Source organism: Haliaeetus leucocephalus, unplaced genomic scaffold (assembly GCF_000737465.1).
Source record: "Haliaeetus leucocephalus isolate CR32 unplaced genomic scaffold, Haliaeetus_leucocephalus-4.0 Scaffold889, whole genome shotgun sequence".
Classification (NCBI taxonomy): domain Eukaryota; kingdom Metazoa; phylum Chordata; class Aves; order Accipitriformes; family Accipitridae; genus Haliaeetus; species Haliaeetus leucocephalus.
Window position 1 is genome coordinate 698,846 of NW_010973325.1, and position 22,252 is coordinate 721,097.

General features: G+C 33.5%; 1 protein-coding gene across 4 annotated transcripts in view; it reads left to right on the forward strand.

Moving 5' to 3' along the window:
* Positions 1 to 22,252, forward strand: part of RTTN (rotatin) — a 90,306-nt gene that overhangs the window by 49,668 nt on the left and 18,386 nt on the right. For 3 of the 4 annotated variants that reach the window (XM_010583292.1, XM_010583289.1, XM_010583293.1), the window contains 11 exons: positions 161 to 268; positions 873 to 1,031; positions 2,410 to 2,481; positions 5,904 to 6,096; positions 8,243 to 8,325; positions 14,795 to 14,906; positions 15,642 to 15,840; positions 16,884 to 16,974; positions 18,003 to 18,156; positions 18,309 to 18,446; positions 19,387 to 19,598. In XM_010583292.1, the coding sequence (XP_010581594.1) occupies positions 161 to 268; positions 873 to 1,031; positions 2,410 to 2,481; positions 5,904 to 6,096; positions 8,243 to 8,325; positions 14,795 to 14,906; positions 15,642 to 15,840; positions 16,884 to 16,974; positions 18,003 to 18,156; positions 18,309 to 18,446; positions 19,387 to 19,598 (1,521 nt within the window). The remainder of the gene's footprint in view (positions 1 to 160; positions 269 to 872; positions 1,032 to 2,409; positions 2,482 to 5,903; positions 6,097 to 8,242; positions 8,326 to 14,794; positions 14,907 to 15,641; positions 15,841 to 16,883; positions 16,975 to 18,002; positions 18,157 to 18,308; positions 18,447 to 19,386; positions 19,599 to 22,252) is intronic. The other variant, XM_010583291.1, reaches the window with a different exon arrangement.

Sequence of the window (22,252 nt, forward strand, 5' to 3'; positions counted from 1 at the left end):
GTTTATAGAGACAGAATCAAAATTTTTTCCTGGAATATCAGTGTTGTGTGCATTTAAAGTGTTCTAGTATGTCAGTGGTAGCTTAGGCTGTTGGTAGACTGGCATGGCATTGAAAGAGTTGTAAAATAATTTATTAATATATTTTCTGTTTCCTAATCAGGACTGGATATCTCTTTGGTCTTTGCCATACGATAACAGTGAAGAACAAGCTGCTTCTCAGCTAGGTCTGGCGTGGCTGATTCCTTTATGGGTGGACAGAGACCCTGAGGTTAGTTAACGCAATGTTAAGTTGATATCTTATTTTTACCCTTAAGTATTTGCAAAATTTTTGTTTCATTTTGTTTTGCATTATTTAAAATGCTACTGACTATATCCTAAATAACAGTAACAATAAAGTTAAGGAGAATGTTTCTATATAAATGTAATCTGAGAAATTCTTCCCTACATCTTCTGTCTTCTATGCTTTCATTAGTCACTGATGATCATGATTCATAAGCACCTTTCGTTGACATTGCTGTTACTTAGCTGCCAAGCAGAAATGTTTACATGAATTACAAATTTAGAGCAAATGTATTTGATGCAAATCTGTTAAATTTTGTTTGCTAAATAGAACTATTTTATGTGGTAAAATATGAAGGATATTGAAGACTATCTTAATATTTTTAAGTATTCAAAAATCTATTTTATTAATTCTGTCATTTTTAATACGCATAGTTGTGATTGTAAAGCCAGAGAAATATAGGAAAAGAGGTTGTTACTTTTTAAATTATTCCCATAAGCTCCAGATTCAGTTGATACAACTTAATAATTTAAAAAATGTGTTGCTAATTACTGTAAGCAATATCACTTTGTGTTGTGCTTGTACATACTAGGTCAGATTTACAGCACTTGGAATAGGATCAGCGCTTTCATCTCTTGAAAGAGGATGTATTGCTTTAGCAGAAAGTTGCCAGAATATTTCAGGAGGGCTGTGGGGAACAGTGATAAACATTCTTCTGGACCAGTCTGAATGTAGCATGGTACGCAGGGAGGTATGTTTCTTGTGCCCGTCTGCTGTCTTAGATTGTCAAGTTTTTTTTCATTAAGGAGGAAAGATTTTTATTATTATTATTTATTTTTTATTTTATGTATCTATTCTGTGATGCTGCACAACACCTACTGCTTTGTGAGTTAAATACTACCTAATTAAAATAAATGTTTAGTTCCTTATTTAGAATTACTCAAGAGGCAACAAATACAGGTGACTAGTGTAAAAGCAGAAATCTAAACAAGACAAGTGAATGCACAAAAACTCCTAAGGCTTACTCAGGCAGATGAATAGGTTGCTAAAGTGTAACAAATTAGCCCAGATTTTAATGGCTGTTTTGTTCCACTTATGAACACTTTGGTGCGTACTCATCACCTGATGTGTAGTAAGTACCTCTTCATTGCAGACATGAAGTAATCTAATTTGCCTAGGCACTAAGTTTTATTTGTGAGAACTGAAAGTTTGTACTTGGGTAGAACAGCACATAGAACATTTATAATACTATATTTAAACTGTGTATGCCTTTTTTTTTTTTTCCAACTTTCTATCAACTCTAGTAGTAAGGTTTTTCTTGATTTCCAATGACTAAGAAAGAGCAACTGTGACAAATAGTGGGTTAGTTTCTTCCCAGCTCTGTTGCTCAACTAATTACATATTCCAAAGTAATATTTTGAATTTATTTGTGCAAAATGCTTTTGAGAATGTATGCTTCATTGTTTTAGTTAACTTCTAAATCATTTTAGTAGTCTCATAAGGGTCAAGTTATTGACAAAAGATTGACAAAATAAGAAAAAAGCAGTTTCAGTCCACCCACATATACACGTGATATGTGTGTAATACAAATTAGAAAAACACACATGCCATATATTTAAAAAGGAAAATATTTGGAACGTATGTGTCTGTCCCAATGTGTTCCCTGCATTATCCCAATTATTTTATAATAATTAAAAAACAATACATGAGGACAATAGAGTGAAGGGTCGTAAACAGTTAACCAGGTTTTCCTGCTCAGGGATTTTTTCCCATTACTTCTTGTTATGTAATGCTTATTCAACAGGATTGACTGTATTGGAACAATGATGAAAGTATTTTATTAAAAAAAAAAGTTTGTTTCCTAGTGACTTCTATTCCATCTCTTCCTTGTCTTTTTTTCCTTACCAGCCTTCTCTTCTTCTAATGACATCTATCGTAGGTGAAGTTTGAGGGTGTTTAGGTTATACCCTTCTAATTATTCTTTTTTTCCAACATGAACATGAAAATTCTTTGTGTTTTAATATACGGCTAAAGCAATGGAATAATATGTAGACTGTGGTGTTCAATCTGATGTGGTTTTTTGAACTGTAATGTCTAGATGGCAATATTGATGCTTTCATTTCTTTCAGGCCGCTTTTATTCTACAAAATCTCCTTGTGATTCCAGTTCCTACAGAAGATGTGAAAGATTGTCTTTGGCAAGTGAGTGACTATTGCATTTGATGAGAAAGGTCCTAGTGTTACAGAGAGATGTTATCTGATACAAAAACTTATGTCAGTATACCTATAAAATATAAACTTAAAAAAACCCTACATGTCGAAGGTAACATTTTGGATAGAGAAATATACAAATAGGCAAACTTCTTTCAGACTTCCAGCAAGCTCAAGAAAAGAACCAAAGTTAGTTTGTATGTATGTTACATTCCATGAATATAGTATCTTTTGGCTCCTAGGAAAATTGCTTACTTACATAGTATCATTAATGTGGGTAAAATAAATGACCGGCTTCTACCCTAAAACATTTGGAATGCAACATGATTTGAGGGCTATGAGGAAGAAGAAATGCTGAGAATATGGTGTTTATAAAATGTTTTGAAAGAAATATATAAGTGATGAGAAACAACCCTTTCCAAAGACAGATGAAACCACTTGTTGCTTAAGTCAATTTAAATGCTTCTTGAAAACATAACCCCTTGCTCAAAGCAGGGTGAACTAGAGCAGGTTGCTTGGGGCTGTGTCCAGTTGGATTTTGAGTATCTTGAAGGATGGAGACTCCACAATCTCTCTGGGCAACCTGTTCTAATGTTTGACTACCCTCACAGGGGAAGAAGTTTGTTCTTAAGTTTAAATAGAATTTCTGGTATTTCAATTTTTGCTCATTGCCTTTTGTCCTGTCATGGGATACCAATGAGAAGAATCTGTCTCCCTTTGCTTTCTCTCATCAGATATTTATACAAACCGGAGACTTTTCCAGTTCTGACCTTGAGTCAGTCATCTCATGTTACCTTCAGCAAGTCTGGTTCATTTTACATAAAGATCTTTCAACCCCATTTTTCAAATTTTTGTGGCCTTGATACCTATTCTTTCTGTCTGTCTTGCTCCTTCCAGTATGTGAGATTGTACCTATATGAGAAGTGTGTATGTTCTTTTTTGAAGAAATTTGCAGATGCAACCATATCCTGTTTTATCTGTTCCTTTCTGCAAAAGATCAAGTTAGTGCTGAAAGACATTCCTCCTATTTTACTAGGATAAGTTATCTATGATTCAGCTGCACCCAAAATCAATTATGCTATCGCTTGCAGAGCTGCATTTTACAGTATGTCTTATCTTTTGTTTACATCTGATCATAAAGGAAAATGTTCAAGTAATCTTGTGAATCTGGCCCTTGTTTCAGTGTTACTGCTTGTAGTTTATCAATATGAATAGTAATTCTTTAAATCCATAATAGCAGGGGATTTACAAGGGGCAGCCATTGTGACTTGTTGATATAAACTCTGTTAAAAGTTGTTGAAATGTTTTAAAAAAAGACTAAGCAACTATGGTGAGGTGACAAAAATTGAATCCAGTTGTAGAATTCTGGATGAATTCCAATGCAATTAATAGAAGCTTTGAGTCAATGTGATTCTTATTAAGAAGTGCAATTTAATGGAAATTGCTCATCACTTAATAAGTGTTCATGCTGAAAGATATTATCAAACAACACTTTATGGTAACTGGTAAATTAAAACTGTTGAAAATACAAACAACAATTAAAATTGTAAGACATCCAGGATCAAATTCTATATTTCAGAGTTACTTTTTTTCCCTTGCACTGAATAAGATGGTTTGTCTGTTGACCTTAATGCAAGCAAGTTCAAAGGAGAGCTATTAAGTGGATCTCGATGAATAGCAGCAATAATGTACCATAGCCAAAGGAGAACATTATCTTTTTATCCCTTAGGCAAATAGGGCTGGAAAAGGCAAGGCTGTTAATAGAGTTTGTAGGCCAGTATCTTCACAAGAATGTCTATAGTGTTGCTGTTACCTAATTGATCTGCCTTATAGTTCATTTTGATATGTCACTTTAAAAAGTGGCATAGGAATTTTTTTTGTTGTGAGTAAAGTTAACTGGTGCAAAGTATTCTAAGACTGCAGCATACTGTGTTGTATGAAGATTGCTGAAGTTGGAGCACTGTATGAATGTAACTGATGAGTAACTCTTTTAGGGCCCTGTTGTACAGTAAAATATCTTGCATAGCTTTTTAAACTGGCGAAGGCAGTTCTAGATAGTAAAATTTTGACTAAATTTAACAAAAATTCCAAAGTATGCATTTGTCATAGTTGATACAGTCTAAGTACATTGCTGACAGTGTACAAGTAAAGTTTTATAATTCATCACAAACAGTTTACATTAAATACTACATTCTTCTTCAAAGTGTTTGTCCTATCTGTTTCTCCATTAATTGACATAAAAGGCAAATAGTGAAAATAGTCTGTTTGTATGTTACAGAAACGAAAAAGAATGAGCAGTAGCCATCCAAAACTGTGCTTATAACTTATTCTGTAACACAAAATAATTTTTCTGCTTCTACTTTATCTGTTTTTTGTTTCGTTTTCTTGGAAAGTAAGCTTGCATTCAGTGTAAATGGAAGGGTTGGGGGAGATCTAGAGCCTCCTGGGGACAAATAGTGTTTTTCAAATTACTTATTTGCAGTTGATCTACGTCTGCTCTCTCCTGACTGCCAAAGAAGGTTTCTAGTTAGCACTGATGAATTTTCTTTCCATAATTTTAACTAGTTTCTTTTTGAAGTACTGAAAGATGCCTCCTAAAACTGTCTTGCAGAATGTAATTGGTTTGAATTTTTCTCAGTCTGGGTTCTTTTGCCCATTTTTATGGTCACTCCAAAACAGGTTATGTTGTAGCTTAATAAAACTTGTTTTCTTCTGTTACCATAGAAAACACTGGAGAAATACTGTAAAAAAGGCAGTCAAATCAAACTGTTTATTTGAAATAAGACTATGAAGTCTTTCTTTTCAGGTGCAAATCCTTTGCTCTCAAAAGTTTTCCCTGAAGTCAGTATTTTAAAAGAAATGACTGAAAACCATTCTTCAAAGATAATTTCTTTCTTTTTATGTCTTGTTTTCTAAATAACTCTTTTATCATAGTAGACTGACATGTATAGATGTAGTATAATGGCAGTATACTTTAGAACAGGGTGACCTTTTCAGGACATTTACTCTTAGTATGTGCGCTCTTTTTCCAAAGAAAACTTTTTTTATTAGTTGATATCTGTTAGTAGATTTAAATGAGAAATTAAAATTGTAAGGTCTCCCGATACTTATACTGTCTTAAAACCACCAAATTACAGCTTTCTGTGGCTTTCTACTTAGCTGTTAACAAATTTCTCAGGAGCTAAATAGCTACTTCGATTTTGATAAATCATTACAGTTTTTGTGAAATATTATGATTTAGCTCAGCCTTAATAAAATCTACATTTTATTTTTGGAATCTATTAGTTATAGCCTGTAAACCAGCTATGTATACACACACACAGTTATTAGGCTTAATTCAGGGGGTTTTTGACAGTTTATTTTATGTAAAAATTCTTTTAAAGCAATAATGTTTGTGGATTTCATGTCTTCAGGGTCCCTGTGTACATGATGAAGAATCTGGCCTCTCTCAGACAGGAAAACCTGCACTTAAGGCCCTTTTGCATCACTGCCAATTCTATGAACATGTGAATCAGATGGTGAAACACTGTTACCTAGGATGTTACATGTTTGATTTGAATTCTTCCAAGGAAGGCAACCTCATCATAGAAAAAAGTGGTATGACTGGTAAGTGATGTTAATGTAATCTTGTAGTAATTTAAACCTACTTAAATAACTTCTAGTTTTGAGTAACTTACCTCAAATAATTCTTAGTAAAAATAAGAATGGCAAATGATTATATAAGCCATGAATTTAAATATGTTAAGTCAAAATATTGCTCTGAGGATTTAAAAAGTAGATCGGTCACTAGTTTAACATATCTGAGAAAAAGCTCTGAGCTGTTATTTACATCTTTAAAAAGTTACAGATGGAAAAGATGTAATAGGTTCTGCATTATATTTTCTTGATGTGTTCAACTTCAGATACATGAGTAGGAACGGACTCTAATATGCTCATGTTAGATGCATTCTAAGACATTTAAATATAACTTAATTCATAGGCTGATCAAATTTAATACTCAGATTGCATTGATTTATTTTTTTAACCTGTATACCCATGGAGTATTTCAGATCTAACTTTTATATTGACTAATAATTTTCTGAGCAATATTTCTAAGTCTTACTATGATGCATTGTGGGAACCCACATTCTTGTCTAAATGAGTATTATGATCTTAAGGTTAGAAAGCTAGCAAATTCTTCAGAGAGCTCAATCAGTAAAAGCTGTTCAAGGGACAGAAAATTAGTAAGTTTACCCTTTTTGGTTTCTTTCTTTTTTGTATGCTTAAGTTTCTCTATTTCCATCTTCTAAGGCTACAGATGTAAACAGTTCTTGTAGGTCTGCTTCTGTTAAACTTATGTTACAAAAGCATGAACAGAAGAGGAATGTTATTTCCCTTACCGAGTTATGACTTTGACAGACCCAAGGAAGAGAAATATTCTTGGTTAACTCACTGAGTTATCAGAGAAGTACCTCAGCAGTATACAAAATTCCAGCCATAAAAATCCTCAGTTTCTTCTGTGGCTGCTTTATTTATCTATAAGTGTATTTTTTTTTCAATTCCACACATTTCATTTCTCCTATGGTCCTCTTATTTGTGCCTCTTGGTAGTTCTGTTATCTGATGCGATATCATATCTAAGAGCAACTCAAACTCCAGGACTGTAGAATTTTTCAGTGAGCAGTTGAGATATGTTTTATCAGGTCATTGAAAAGCAAAGCCAAAAAAATGTTTTTCCAGGAGCTTTGAAATAAGGGGGAAGAATAAGCTATGATATTTCAGGAACAACAAACAAAATTTTTGTTTATTTAAAAAAGGGAGGAGAGAAAGACATTTGCTCTGTCTCTAAAACTATAGTGCTTGAAAGGCTTGTAAGTTCTTCATTCATGTGTTCAGAATTGTGTTGTTTATCTATAATGACCTCTTTCTGCTTTTTAGTAGGTCCCTTGTCATCTCTTAATAGAAGATCTTGCTTTGGTTTGTCTTCCTGAAACTATTTTTGTCGTTTTTTTTCCCAATGTATTTTCTTCACATTTTTCAGGAATATAAAAAAACCCCTCATCTGCAAAGTTATGTTAAAACTAAAATTAGTTATCTCGGTTTAGTAATTAGCTAAGATACGTATAGCACTTCTACTTTTGTGGGTTTTGCACTCAGAATCTGTGTAATCTAGTGCTTTATTCTTTGTTGTTTTCTAAATGTATGAAAGCCTCAAAACCTATTATTGACAGGCTTGTGCTATAAAATTTTTGGCACTCTTTATTCTGAAACAGATTTACAAATTAATTCTGCCTTCATTATATTTATGAATATGGGTTCTCTTGAAACTGCTTCTCTTAAAATGTGAATTTGAAGTTTTTTGAAGATGAGCACATCTGTTCATTATGTTTGTCTGTGAGACCCCTGTATCTTCAATACTTTTGTACTATTACATTTTAAATAAAACTAAATCTGAACTATTTCACATGACTAAAGGCTGCAACTGCAGTTTGAGCTACGTGTAGCTTTTTCCAGACTATTTTATGTTGCACTGAAAATTGTATTTTATTTATTTTCTGTTTATTCAAGGAATTTGCTGGATAAGAATTCGTAGGTACAGTGTGTGAAAACTTATATTCTGAGATCTTCAGATGGATAACTGTGGTTGGCTACTTTTTCTGTTTCATTCAAACAATCCTTTGAAAGGCTTGTTATGCTCTCTGCTGGTCTTAGAGTAATGAAAAAGAAAACTTCTTTTTTGTTCAACTGTGATTTTGATTCCTGTTTTCCTACAGATTTTGATGATTCTCTTAATCTTTGGAAGGGTCCATCCAGTCAAAGCCAATCTTCACATTCTCAGTCAACATCTGAAACTATGGTAACTTGCAGAGTAATCTATTTGTTTTAAACGTAAAGTTGTTCCTTAGATGCTTTGAAGAAATGTAACACTCTTACAAAGGCTAAAAAAAACCCCAACAAAACCCCAAACAAAACTGAAATTAAACTGAAAATCAAACAGCTGAAACTAAATTGAAATTTACTCTGAAGTAGCTTTAATATGCTAAAGAAAACTTTTACAGTTATTTACCCGAGCAAAAATAAGTAAAATAGCTTACCTTGACTAGCTAAATGCATAAGGCAGTACTGTATTCTGTAGCTTCTCACAGCAAGACGTATTCTCCAGAGATTACTTTGTAATTGGCTTTATTGACAAAATGCAGTCATCTCCATCTCTAGTTGTCACTTCTGCTTTTATCTAAACTGTCCTTTCAGAGTGAACCTATATTTACACTACACAGCTACAGAACTGGATCAATCAAAACCACATAAGTACATTGGGTTAAATATTCTGTGTCATAATAAACTCTGGATTCTGAAAATGCTTTTATAAAATGTAGAAGTGGCACAAGTGTTTGCAAGACCCAAAATAGACAAGAAAAATATAAGAAGGCAGGTGGCTGCTTGAAAAATTTGTTTCTGGCTAGGATGATTACTGCAATGAAAGGCTGTAAACATATGCTGTCTTTCAAGATGGCAAATGCAAAGGAAGAGAAATTGAAACACATTCTTCCAGTTCCAGATTAGATTTGCAATATCAGATCAGGCTGTGGAGGAAGCTTTTATAACATTCACTAGTTACCCGATAAAAATCATATATTTTCAAAGACTGCAGCATAACTCCAAGAAAACTCTGACATGTTGCACTGAAATCCATTTCTATAATTTTATATTTTCTTCAAAAATTTTTGATTTATGAATAACCATCTAATGTATTATGGAAGCCATAATATCATAGCTCAGAAGTTTCCTTTCTGTTAAACAGATGTGCTGATATGACAAAGACTGGTAAAGCACAACAAGATACTGTCTTATTTTATTGACTAAAATTGTTATGCCCAGTTTTGCTGTGGATCATGATTAAAAATAACATAGAATAGCCAGTATTGAAATTTTGTCTCAAATTATTTCACATTTATAATTTTTCCTTACAGTTTTGACTCTGTTATAAATGTATTGCTGTCTAGTACTGTTACTGTTATCTGGCACATTTCTAATAATAATTGAGGAAGAAGAATACTCTAGTTTTAAGCTAAAATTTCTTTCTGGGAAATTTTATGAATGAATTTGATTTTCATTCATCTAAAACAAAACAACCCCCCCCCAAACGCCTTAGGGTTATTTTAAACACAAGTATTCAAATTTGAATATTTGAAACTAAAATAAATGAAAGTGCATGTAAATCAGGAAGTAGATGCTAACATGAATACTGCTTAAAATAACATTTACATAAGAATCTCAGGTTTAAAAGCAGTTTCCAAATTGCTTTTTACTGAATAAATTGACTGCCATGTTCTTATTGGAATAAAAGTTGAACATATTTCATCTTGTTTTGTTCATGTTACTTTGGGGAAAAGTTAAATTTCAGCCATTCTTATCAGGGTTGAGTGTCTAATCTGTTTAAAACTGTGCTTGAGATCTCATGAGGAACTGAAGAGTTCATTACATGAAATTGCTCCAGCTTTAGTAGCTTAAAGAAAAAAGGAAAAATTAATTTGGAATCTACTAGATCAAATTAATGTATTTTTATTTATGTGTGTAAAGTAACATCGTAGTTTAACATAAAAGCACAGCTCTACAATTCCATTTAACAAATGGACAACTAATTATTTAAAGTGGAAAGCACAATGTAACACTAAGATACAGTCATTTGTATCAGTCTCCCAGATGTTGTAGAATTCATGTTCGCTAACATTATGCCCTTACAGTTAATGTAAGAGAGTTTTATTTGTTTTTTGTTTTGTTTTGTTTTACTCCTTCCCCTGATACGTATGAAGATTTCACACAAAAATTTTGATTGTCATTTATAGAAGTTAATTTAATTTCCATTTGTCCTTCATGGACCTTTTTAGCAGCTGTAAACTCTTGTTTTTATAACCTAAGTTTCTTACCTTTAAAAAAATACTGGTGCTGACATGACAGATGGTAAGTTTCCAACCTGGAAGGCAAGATGCAGAGGTCTGATGTTCCAATGCCAATATTAATTAGGAGAAGAAAGATAGAGGTAGGGAACTGAGGCTAAATACAAACTGTATTTCAGCAGGCAGTTAATGACTGTCAATTGTCTATCTAGTAAAGTTTGGAAATACTTCTAAAAACTCAAACTTGTCTTGAAGTCAGGCATTTGCAATTTATTCGTATGTAACTTCAAATTTTATGTTCCTACAGTTTGGCCCAAAGACTTCCATTTTGATGGATGAGAAAAAGAAATACTTTTATGAAGTCATTACCAAAAGTTTGTAGAAGTTTGTCTCCAAATTTTATATATTGATGGCACTAAGATGATGTAGTTATTCCAAGCCCACTAGATGGCATGCTTTCCCCATCGCAGATGAAAGGGAGTCTGCAGGTCTTACTGAAGGGGAAGATGTTTTTCTTTGTGTATGGTACAGGTTTGATGACAACAGCCACAAATAATTGAGAGTTACCAGCTATCAAGCCAAATAGAGTTGTTCCTATCAGAAGCTCTTCTCTGATATTTTAATATTTTTTTTTTTAAAAAGTTCTAAATATGTCCATATCCATTAATTTCATGAATGTCAGTCTAGAAAGCTGAAACTGGGTTTTTTTTCCTTCAGTAAGCCACATCCTGAAGATCTTTGCAGAAGCAAAAGTGATGTCTTTTTATTGAATTATGTTAATTTCTTTTCTGTGAAGAGAAAAGATCTGCTGAATTTTTTGTTTTTAATTTTATATTTGAAAACAGTTCTGACAAAAAGACACTTTAGTTTTCTCTGTTTTCAGATTTCATGTAACCAATACTTTGATTGAGCTATCTGCTATCAAAGGGTGATTTCACACAGGGTTCATATAACCTTAAGTAAAAATAGTATCTAAATTACTTTTTGGCTTCATCTTTTTTTTTCCCCATCCCCAAATTTTTCCCCAAATTTGCAGAAAGTAAAATCGAGACAATTAAAAAGCAAATACATTAATAACAGAAATCTTTCTGTTTTAGTTTAGTCTATAAAATAGTCTGTCAGAGGTCTTGCAGAAGCCATAAGTACAATTTTGCCCGTTTTATAGAGTAAAGAATAGTAACGTGGGGATGAAATCAATGATTCAAGGTCACGTAGAAGAGAGCAGCAGAGCTGGATTGTCTGTAATCTGTTAACTCATATACTCTGCACTATACTCGGTGTCTTTAAGATCTCAGTGGATTACAGATTTTTGTCAAATTTATCTTTATTTTTCTGTAAATTGGAATGTGGATACTGCAAAAAGTCCAATTCTGAGAAGATTAAAAATCTATGTCTTTTATAGAATTCATGGTTTAAACATTAGCTCAAGTTATCATTACAGAGAACAAATCCTTATTCTTGTTTTAACCAACATGTTGTTTTGTGTTTAATACGTATGATTGAGAACACCAATCAGCATGGAGATACTTGCTTTGCACTGCATAAATGCCCTAGGGCTGTTCTGTGCCCAGGACTGCTTAGCAAAATGAGCAGTTATTTAAAAACTTGAGCTAAAAATGCTGCAGGTTAAAGATCTACAGATGTTTCCCAGATAGCTTTAAGTCATGGCCATTCTTTCCTATGAAATCTTCTTTCTATTTTATAAAAACGTGTGCTTTATTTTCTGGAACCATGGTTACCAGAGTGCTATACAGTTAAGTGATTTAAACCTTTGAAAAGAGGACTGAATGGAATTAATCACTGCGAGCCCATTAAAGCAATGCCAGAGGCATTTTTATACTAGAGGTTAAGAAATGACCTTTTATTCATTTCTAGTAGATAAACAGCAAAACCCTCACTCAGACAATTTTTGTATTCTTTTGTAATAGTTCTAATCTGCGGTCATCATCTCCCCCCCAACCCTTTCTTTTCCCCAGTTAAACCCCCTTCAAAGTGTGTTGTTTCACTGTTAAGCAACAGAATACTTCATTGCTCCCAGAAAGAATATGGCGGCAGTAGTAAACATCCTTTACTAGATACAATGTCTCAGATCCCCAGTTCATCCTTATCAAAGGTGATTTATAAAAGCAGTAATATCTTTTCTTTCCTGGAAGGCAGAGCATTGTGGAAACAACTTCATTGTGTTACTGTATGTTTTCTGTTAAGATAGCAGAAAATTTCTGGTTTTAACCTGTGTCCCACTGTGAAGCAATTACCAATAAATGTTCCATCAGTGCAGGAAGCTGATACTTTTCTAACCAGATAAAGCTTTTATTGATTTTTTTTTTTTAACATATCTAAGACCTTATTTTTATTTCTTTGCCCAAAGTGTTTAGACAGTTTTAGAAGATGGAGAAAGAATTGCTGTGCAATGTAGAAGATATTATTTGCTAGGATGTGAAAGCTTTTATAAATTCATAATAAATATCTTTAAGATGACTCTCAGCATAGTAATAATTTTAAGGCTTTACTTGTTGCTGAAGAACCATATGGACTGTTAGAAGTTGGGTTTGTACTTTTTAAGACAGAGTTATGGGTTTTTTGTTATTTACTAGAGTACTTGGAATTGAAGTATAGTGGTGAATAAATGCAGAATTTACCATGTGTCAAGATGGATTGTGTTACTCATATTAATAATAGATTTTAATAATTATTTAAATCAGCAAGCATAAAACTTTAAATAATTTATTTCAGTTAGCAAATAAGGTTTTTATTTGTATAATCTAAATAGGATTTGAATTTCACTTGGTCAGTACAATTTGGTTTGGCATTTTGCTAACAAGAAAACTATTTAGCCAAGCATGTCCGAGTGTTTATGTGACCCAAGCTATATGTGAATCCTGGGTTTCAGACACGCACCCCAAATCTTACTGTAGCTTGTTTTCTGTGTTACAATAACCTTCTATTTTTTCTGAGGAACAACTGAGCATGCTTGAGGAGAAAGATTCAAGACTGTAGGATGGACAGTAGTGGGAGACCAGAAGAAAATCGGGGAGAGAAGGGAGTTACAGCATGGAGGTGGCAACCTTTCGTTCATGCAGGGACTCTGGTCTCAAGAAAAGATGTGCTGGCAGAAGCCTAACACTATTTGGAAGTGATGGTGGGTGGGAGGTGTGGTTAAACCTTCTAGGGGATGAGAAAAGACTAAGAGAGTTTCTGTAGCTGCAAATGCTGCTGAGTAAATCAAAGCCAAACCTGGAAAGCAGTGAGCTGACTGCAAGGATACAATAGCTAGGAAGGGAGTAATCTGATTTCCTGCCCTCCACCCCTTCTGTCAATTAAGTCACTTTTGATGTTTCCTTAGGTAAAAAAATATTCCAACTGATATTTTAATAAAGCTTTAAAAAGAAAAACTTTTGAAATATTTCAGTCTTCCTTAGAAAGCTGACTGTGAGGAGAATTCTAGTAACATCATTCTTCAAGCTGTGACTGTCTTGGGATCTAATTGGATTCCCCAACATTCTGTATTCTTTACACTGTATAGTGACACTTTTGAAGATTCATCTGATGTGTATTGTCCAGCTAGAAAACAAAAAACAGAAGTGAAAAGGTGACCTGGCATGGGAGATGCTTATCCCATACCCTGAAACAGGTCACAGGTCTTGTCATGTCATGAAAGCATATTATTAAGCTGGACACTCCAGGTCTTCTGATCTCAAGCTTGTAGTTTTAACACAGTAGCAAGACCATCAAGAACTTTTAAAAGAATGCAAAATTAATAATATGATAGAAAATGTAGAATTGGTAGAAGGAACATGGTAGTATGACAGTAAAATTATCTACTGTCCTGTAAATATCTGGTATCTTCACCACGAAATGAATATATGTAAGGATCACAGGACTAAGGTTAAGAGAAGTACCCAGAGCTGGAAAGACTTTGGAACTTCAACTTTAGCTGATGACTAATGCGCTTATGATACTTTAATCTGACCATGTCCTGGTACAAATGGACAAGTGTTGATGCTCTCAGTAGAGCAAATAGTCCATGAAAAATTTGAGTTTAAATGCTTCAATAATGCCTTTCTATCTTAGTCGAAATGTAGATTGAGTCAATTATAAGGATGAAAAAGAAGGACAAAAGGAGGAATTACCAGTAACATGGGTGTTGATCAGGTTTTAACTGAAATGTTTTAGGCTGTTCATACTGCACATCTTTCAATAGTTTCAATTATTAGATGTTTATAAATTACATATATATACATACAGTGAGCAAAATTTAATCAAATTGGGTTTGGACAGTAATTTTTACATCGTTTTTGGTTTTGTGGGTTTGTTGTTTGTGGTGGGTTGGTGTTTCTCTCCCCATCTCCCACCCCTTCAGCAAAATATAAATAGAAGTCTGCTCTATAAAAGCTGGAATCAACTAGTTTCTTTTTTATGTCTTTCTAGATTCGGTCTGCATCACCGTCACTGGGGAGTGTTACTGAGCTTCGGGCAATAGTCCCAACAAATTCAACCAGTTTTATTCCTGAAACTGTAGTTGATCGGCTTATGGCGCAAGGTAAGTCAAACTGAGTTTGTGTACATGATGAATACAATGTATTAGCCTGCCCATATTATAGTATTTGTACGTGCATATAAAGCTTGCATATTGCTGGAACAGTTACCATTGATGCTTCTAGTGGTTGTTTTGGAAGACAAATGTGAAACACTTCCTTGAAAATGAGATAGGGTGAAAGACATTTGACAGAAATAAGTGAAAATGGTTCATACTGCTTGAAATGTGACTCAAGACTTGGGTTCTATTCCTGTCATCCAGTCACCCTTTCAAAACATTCAGTTTTGGTAAAGCTGTCATATACATACATGCACACACAGGCGCATGCACACAGATATATAGTTAACTTTATATGTAGAAAGGTAAAAATGTACATAATGTAAAAAAATACATAAAATTATGTGTGTAGAGAGAGTACAAATAAAAAAAAAATTCTGTTAAGGAAAGAAGTGAAAACTCTTATCTTTCCAAATTTACCGTTTATCTTTAATGATTATTAGTGCCTTGTAGAAGGAACATTTATTGCAGAAGTATTTTAAGTAATACTTTTCCTGTATCTGATTTCTTGGTGGTTGGTTGGTTGTTGGTTTTTTTTTTTTCTCTCTCATTCCAGAATATACTTTTTTAAATGTAGAGGGAACTTTGATATTTTATGGAAGAGAAAAAGCAATTTTTTTAATGTAACTGCTCTAATTAATCTTTTGTGTTTTTTTCTTTTTCTTATTAAACACATTCTAGGTCAAAGCGATACAACCACAACAGAATCTCCAAGTCAACATGATTCTCCCATGTCTGCTACTCTGTCTAAACAGCATGCTGTAGTCACACCTGCCCTTTTGTCAGCCGTTTGCAGCCTTCTGCACAATCTGCTGGTTGTCACACCAAAAGATACTAGAATCGCTCTTCAAGAAGCACATTTGCTAACAGCTCTCAGCAGGTATGAGATCAATAACTGCTGAACTACAAACAAGGTGTAGCAATAGAGGTGAAAAGTTTGAAATGAGATCTACCAGTGTTTCTTACCAAAACTGTTAAGTATATTGATCACTTCTGAAGTGTTCAAAAATGCCTTTTTTTAAAAAATACAATCAACAAAAGAAAATAATTTGGGTTATTTCTTTTTTTCACAGAAAAGGTAGTCATTTTGGTCATTGCATTTGTGGTGTCTGCCTTCTACAGGACTACTGTGTTCCTCTGGTAGTGTTTTAGGTGTTTGTCTAGGTGGCCGTTTAGTCATCCTTTTTGGAGGGGTAATTTTTTAATTTTTTTTTTCTTTAGTAGGACAGTATGTGATATAGTCAGGTATTCAGAATTGCAGATCATTTCAGTTCATTTTATGACTTTCTTCTTTGAATTGTATGCAATATTTTGAGGATGAGCCAATGGCTGTCACACTAAAAGAGAGTAAATAATGCTTGCCACACTTGGGAAAGTATTCGATGATAGACCCTAGTGTTTTGTTTCTTTTTTTAAAGAAGGAACCACTTCAAAATAGTCTTTGGATTGTATTCCATGTTTCCACTTGCATTGTAACAACTTCTTTCATCTATAGAAAGTGTTTGGAAGTCCCGAAGTGAAGCATTAAAATTAGTTCAGTGCTTTTAAGGTTTTCAAGAGCTTTTGTAGTTGCTCTTCTTACTGCGGTTAATGAACCCCCCCACCTTGTTTGAATACAGTTTATATTATTACAGAGCTATTTACTCTTCTACAGGAAAGAAAATAACCATCAAATATAAACAAACATTTTTTACCAGTGCAGTAACAGCCACTAGAATTTGTGTTAGTCTAACTATTTTGAAATAACTTTACTGCTACTATAGTTGCCATTGTGCTAGACTTACTACCAAACCCCACAATTTTAAGAAAGTTCTTAATTTATTTTTACTCTGTTTATTTAAAATGTTCTCTTCTATGGAATGTTAAATTAGTAGAATATTTAATTATTTAAGTATATTTCTAACCAACTTTGTTTTATTTTAGTCTTGTAAGTGGTAATCTGGTTGAGAGATGTATCTTGGAACTGAAAGCTCCATTGGGTCATCCATGTCATATAGAACATGTAAAAGCTCAGGTTAGAGAAGCATTTGTTACTTTCTAATTTTTTTAAATTATGAAATTAATTATGTTTGCATAATCTGTATTCATTAACATAGTCCAGACACACTGCTACAGGCTACATTCATGTGAATCTCCATGCTTTTGACAATATTTAAGAGAAAATACACTGTGTTATATTCAACACAGAACAATTAATTTCTGTGTTAGAACTATACCTAGAACCATCAAACTGAAAACCAGTTGTGTTTTAAAAATACAAATTGAGTTTAGCTGTTACAGAAATCATGTAATAGAATTTCTTTGTAAGGTATTGAAGTATGAGCCAGAAACATTTACTGACACATTTCATATATATTTCCCACAACAAACCTGGCTACTTTGCTTTGTCTCCAATCCTGCAGACACTTGCATAGTTCTCAGCTAATTTTGATGTATGCAAAGCATATAGGGTTACAGTCAATGAAACCACTTTTGTATCAATTTTAACTCTGTATATATAACATATAGAACATACTGTGTTCATGGCACAGCACCATTTTAAAGCTTCTGTTGCTCTGCATTCAGATTTACTTTGATGAAAGATACCTAGGTTATTAAGAAAATGTGTTTCTGCAGAAATCTTGTGAGAATAAATATATGTCAGGAATAATTGTTTTCCTAAAGCTTCAAATTGAGCTTCTGTTTTCAGGAAATACACATGTATTCATCAGTATTAATGACCATTTTTATGTTTTTCTTTGTGAGCTTCCGGAGAATATGATGCTGTACATATAACAAGAGTCATGACTTTCTCACAAGGAACTTTGTCACTAGAAAATTGATTTAACATGTGTGTTTCCAGACTGGGAAGTCTGTTTCTTCTACAGTAAAAATTAGGAGAACAATTTTTAATTTATATACCACTTCAATGAAATAATAGGATATATTAATTCAAAATGTTATGAATCAGTTGAGGTAATGTGAGTATTTAAATTAAAAAAAAATGTGCGGAGGGTGCAAATATATGACTTTATTTCATATCTTTTTAAAAATATTTAACAGGTGCTATTACTACTTCAATACTTGTCATCTGTGTCCAGGCTTCTGAAATCATGTTTATTGGTGGACTCTCAGCTTGTAATCCAGGATGAACTACTTAAACCTCTCTTGGGAAATAGCTTCACGATTCTTGCCATTAGCTCCAAAGATGGGTTAGGTAATGAAGTACTTTGTTTCCCATATAGCCAGACAGAGGCTGGTCTTCACTTACCTACCACTTTCATTTAACTTGACAGTTGTTGTCAGGCTTAGCTATCCAGGTTTGTAAAAATAGTTTGATTTTTTTCTTTTTCTGTATTATCTTTGCAGATACCGAGTTAACATCTGTACTTCATGAAACACGGGTAGACTTTTTCAACCTTCTAGCTACATTATTGTGGAAGACTGGCCAAATATCTTTTCCATCTGTGACAGCAGCCCTTGCAAATCATTGTACAGCAATAATTGGTAATAACTATTCCTGGATGGGTTTTAACCTAGTAACTAATAAAATAAACAAATAGAAAAGAGGGGCATTCCTGTTTAGATGCTATTAAGTAATTACCAATGGCATATCCAGAATGAAAACCAAAGTCCAGAGCTTGACTGACTTTTTCCCTTAATTAGATTTTTATAAGTCTTTCTTACATCATCAGGCTAACTTGTGAATTTATCTGGCAGTTCAAAAGTTTTGTTTGCATATATGGGTTAGTGATTCTAGTTGTAAACCTTAACCAAATGTGGCACCTGTGAGTAGAGCCTGAAATGATCCATTAGCATTTCATTTTTTTCCTTTTTTTTTTTAATCTGACATAAAAGGAAAGCAAAGTTTTGAGGGGAGATAAGAGATATCGGAATTCAAGATTATTATACAGAGTTTTGTTTGTTTGTTTTTTAATTATACCTTCATTAGTTACTTGCCTAGTCAGGGCTCTCGGTCACCAAGCTTCTCTGCCATGTTTCAACACTGAAGTATGAGCATAGTCCATTCAAGTTCAGCCAGGTGCATGTTAAGTGATCTGGTGAATCCAAATCCAATTGCACATAAAGCAGCTGATGGGTACTGGGTATTATAATTTAAGCTGTTGAATAAAGCGAGGAGAGTTCAGAAAATTGTTGAACAAATGAGTGATTTAGTAAATGGAAATTGGGTTTTTTTGTTGTTTTATAGTCGTATTAATGCAGAGCAATTAATTCATTCAAACCTATAAAACTCAAACTTTTCTTTCTTAGATTTTTAAAGACTTATCAAATGCATACAATTTGCAGAATTCCTTGTGCAGTGCACAGGTATAGCTGCTTCTTGGCTCACACACTTTCTTTGATAAGTCTTTCCGAGTTCTGAAAGCACTTAAGCTTTATTCAGAATGAAATATAAAAATTTTTATTTTTCTGTTTAACCTTTCAGATACCATTTGTGATTGTATTAATCTGTCAGCCACATATCCTGCTTTATATACGGCTAGTTTACAGTTCCTCTCTGTCCTTTTGAATGAGGAAGGAAGAAGACAGCTCCAAGATAAACAGAGTATATGTCAGAATCCAACCATTGGCTTTCTTCTGGATCATGTTGAAGGATGCCAGGCATCAGTAACTCAACTTACTGCATTAATTATTCAGGTATTTAAAATTTGACGATGTGATTGCAGGGCATATTTTTGCATTCTTGTATTTTGTTAAAAAGGAATGTCATTGCTTAATGAAAAAATCAATTGTTTCCAGTTAGGAACCAAGACATCTTTAATTTGAGACATCTATGACACTCATTTTTGAAATTCACATAATAAGCTGGAACAATTGCAGAGAAGCAGCTTCTAGGAAGTGCCTTGCAAGGCAATTATGCTGTAACAGCATGGTATGAAATCTTATGTAGAGGAGATGACACTTAAATAGAATATGTTTTGCCAAAAACTGATACGCTTTTTTTTTTCCCTGCTTTTCCAAACAAGTGATGAGATTTTTAAGGTTCAAGACGTAGGTATCCCCATTGTAAATAACAGCAATGCTGTTCTTAACAGCTGCCTTCGTAAAAACTGTGAACCAAAATGAATCATTAAGACTTCTAGTTCATTCCCTGATAGTGCAAGATCTGTGTTGTTGCACTTAAGGAGCATACATTAATGTATTTTCCAAGCTAGTTTTAAATTGGCCAGGTAGCGTATTTTCACTAATTGTTTTAGGAACTTGTTGCCCAACATAATGTATATTGGTGACAAGATGGTTTTTTTTCTAGATCCTTATTTGGAATGTTCTGTCTTGCTTTATGTAATCTCATTATTCTTATTTATACTTCTATATACTGTCCTAAATGATTCTTTTACCTCCTTTACATTTGCATCCTTCACTTATTTACAGACTGTTAAAATATCTTCCATTAGTTAGTAAGAAGAAAAGTTACACATGAAATTTGTGTCTAATTTATTTTCCCTCTCAAATTGGTTCTTTTATCTATATACTCATTGTCCTTTAAATTATGTGCAGTTTGTCACTGTAATAATAATAGTGATCCATGATTAGAAGTGTAGTGTTTGTCTGAAAGACACACTTTTCATATAACATAATGTAGCTTATGATTTCTGATGTTCTGGAGTTAGTGTCTTATATTTTTTTTTTATAAGATTCATATTTAGTGCTATATTGCTATGTAAAACTTTTTTTTTTTTCAACATGTATTAGTGCATATTGGATGGTGTGACCAAAATAATGCTTAGTATCACTTCATCTGTTCTCTTCCTATGGTTGCTGAATCCTTGTAGAATAACCTCACTCCTACCAAGACTTGTCGTGATCATCTGTCACATAATCTGTGTTCCTTTGCTGCTGTGTCACACTACTGTGGCTCTATAGCATTTATTGGGACACAGTATTTTGTTCACTGAGAACCTGGTGTCTTTTAGGGAGGAGAAACTTCCCAAGAGGATCTTTCTTGGCGTTGCTGTATAGACCACTAAAACTAGAGTTCCCTGTTTCTTTGGCAACTAATTTCAGATAACTTCTGTGCATAGAGATTTCTTGTGAGGACATGATTTTCAGAGACCCTGACAGCAAAACAGGGGACGCTTCATTGAAATCCCATAATTTGCTAAATATCCTGTTAGGTTTTTGTATTTAATACGTATGTATGTGCCTAAAATTGAACTCCTTGGCTCTAGCACAAAAAATGTGATTGCATGAAAGTATGTCTGTTGTAAGGCACATTCCTCTATTTTTGTACAAGTATACATAGCTGATTACCAATCTTTGCCAGCAAAAAGTGATGATTCTTACGGTGACAACAGAAAAAGTCTATACAATGAAGAATTGACTGCAGCCAGGCCAATGAAAGTACATCAGACTATGACATAGTTTTGAGTATCGTAAGAGATACCAGCTTTTAACTTGCTCTCTAACTGTTCAGAGCTGTAGACAGACATTGCATTTTGTTCATAAAAGAGCTCAAAAGATAACCTATGGTGTCTGGGGCTTTATAATACATGAAAGGGATGTAGCTGCTATGATCCCCCCAAAAGGATAACAGAATTAGGAAAGAAACAGCTTCAATTTTTTGGAGCAAAGTACATATATTTATTTACTTTTTTATCCACCCCCCACCCCAGTGGTCATTGAGAGGCAGTTGAAAGAGGAGCCTGTAAGATGTAAAGTAAGCTATTTCAAAAAAAAAAAAAAAAAAAATCAAAACCGACTCAAAAGACCTAAATATGATCTTTCTTCAAGAGAAGCACTCCAGCAAAAAATTGACTAACATAGGAAAGGCTGTGAGAGAGAATTTTCAAACAATCAGTCATCTCCATTAATCATCCTAATTGCATATCACCTATTCTGTAGATTTTTTTGTAAAGGCAAATACTAACTTAAGACCCAGTCTGCAGGTGTGAATGTTAGCAGACTAGGTCCTAAATTAGTATGCATTATTGCATACAACCAATGTAGTAAATGCACAAACTGACTTTGAAAGGTTTCTGTGATTTTGTTTATGTAAACTTTAACCCTTGTTAAAGTTTTCAAGATCAGAAGTAAAATGTCTTCAGATCAGAAGTAAAACTAATGAGGAAACCATAACCCATACATAAAGTCTCAAATTTAGGCCCTGCCTTTTTTTTCTAGATATAAAATGTACAATGTTTTAGAAAGGCTGTGATCTCCCCTTCAACTAACTTACAGTAGGCGCAGACTGACATAGCTAGATCTGCTGTGGATTTATGGGACATCTTAAGTTTATTATACATAGTGATTTCAAAAAAGAATTAAACGTGTCCATTCTCATTTTAATACTT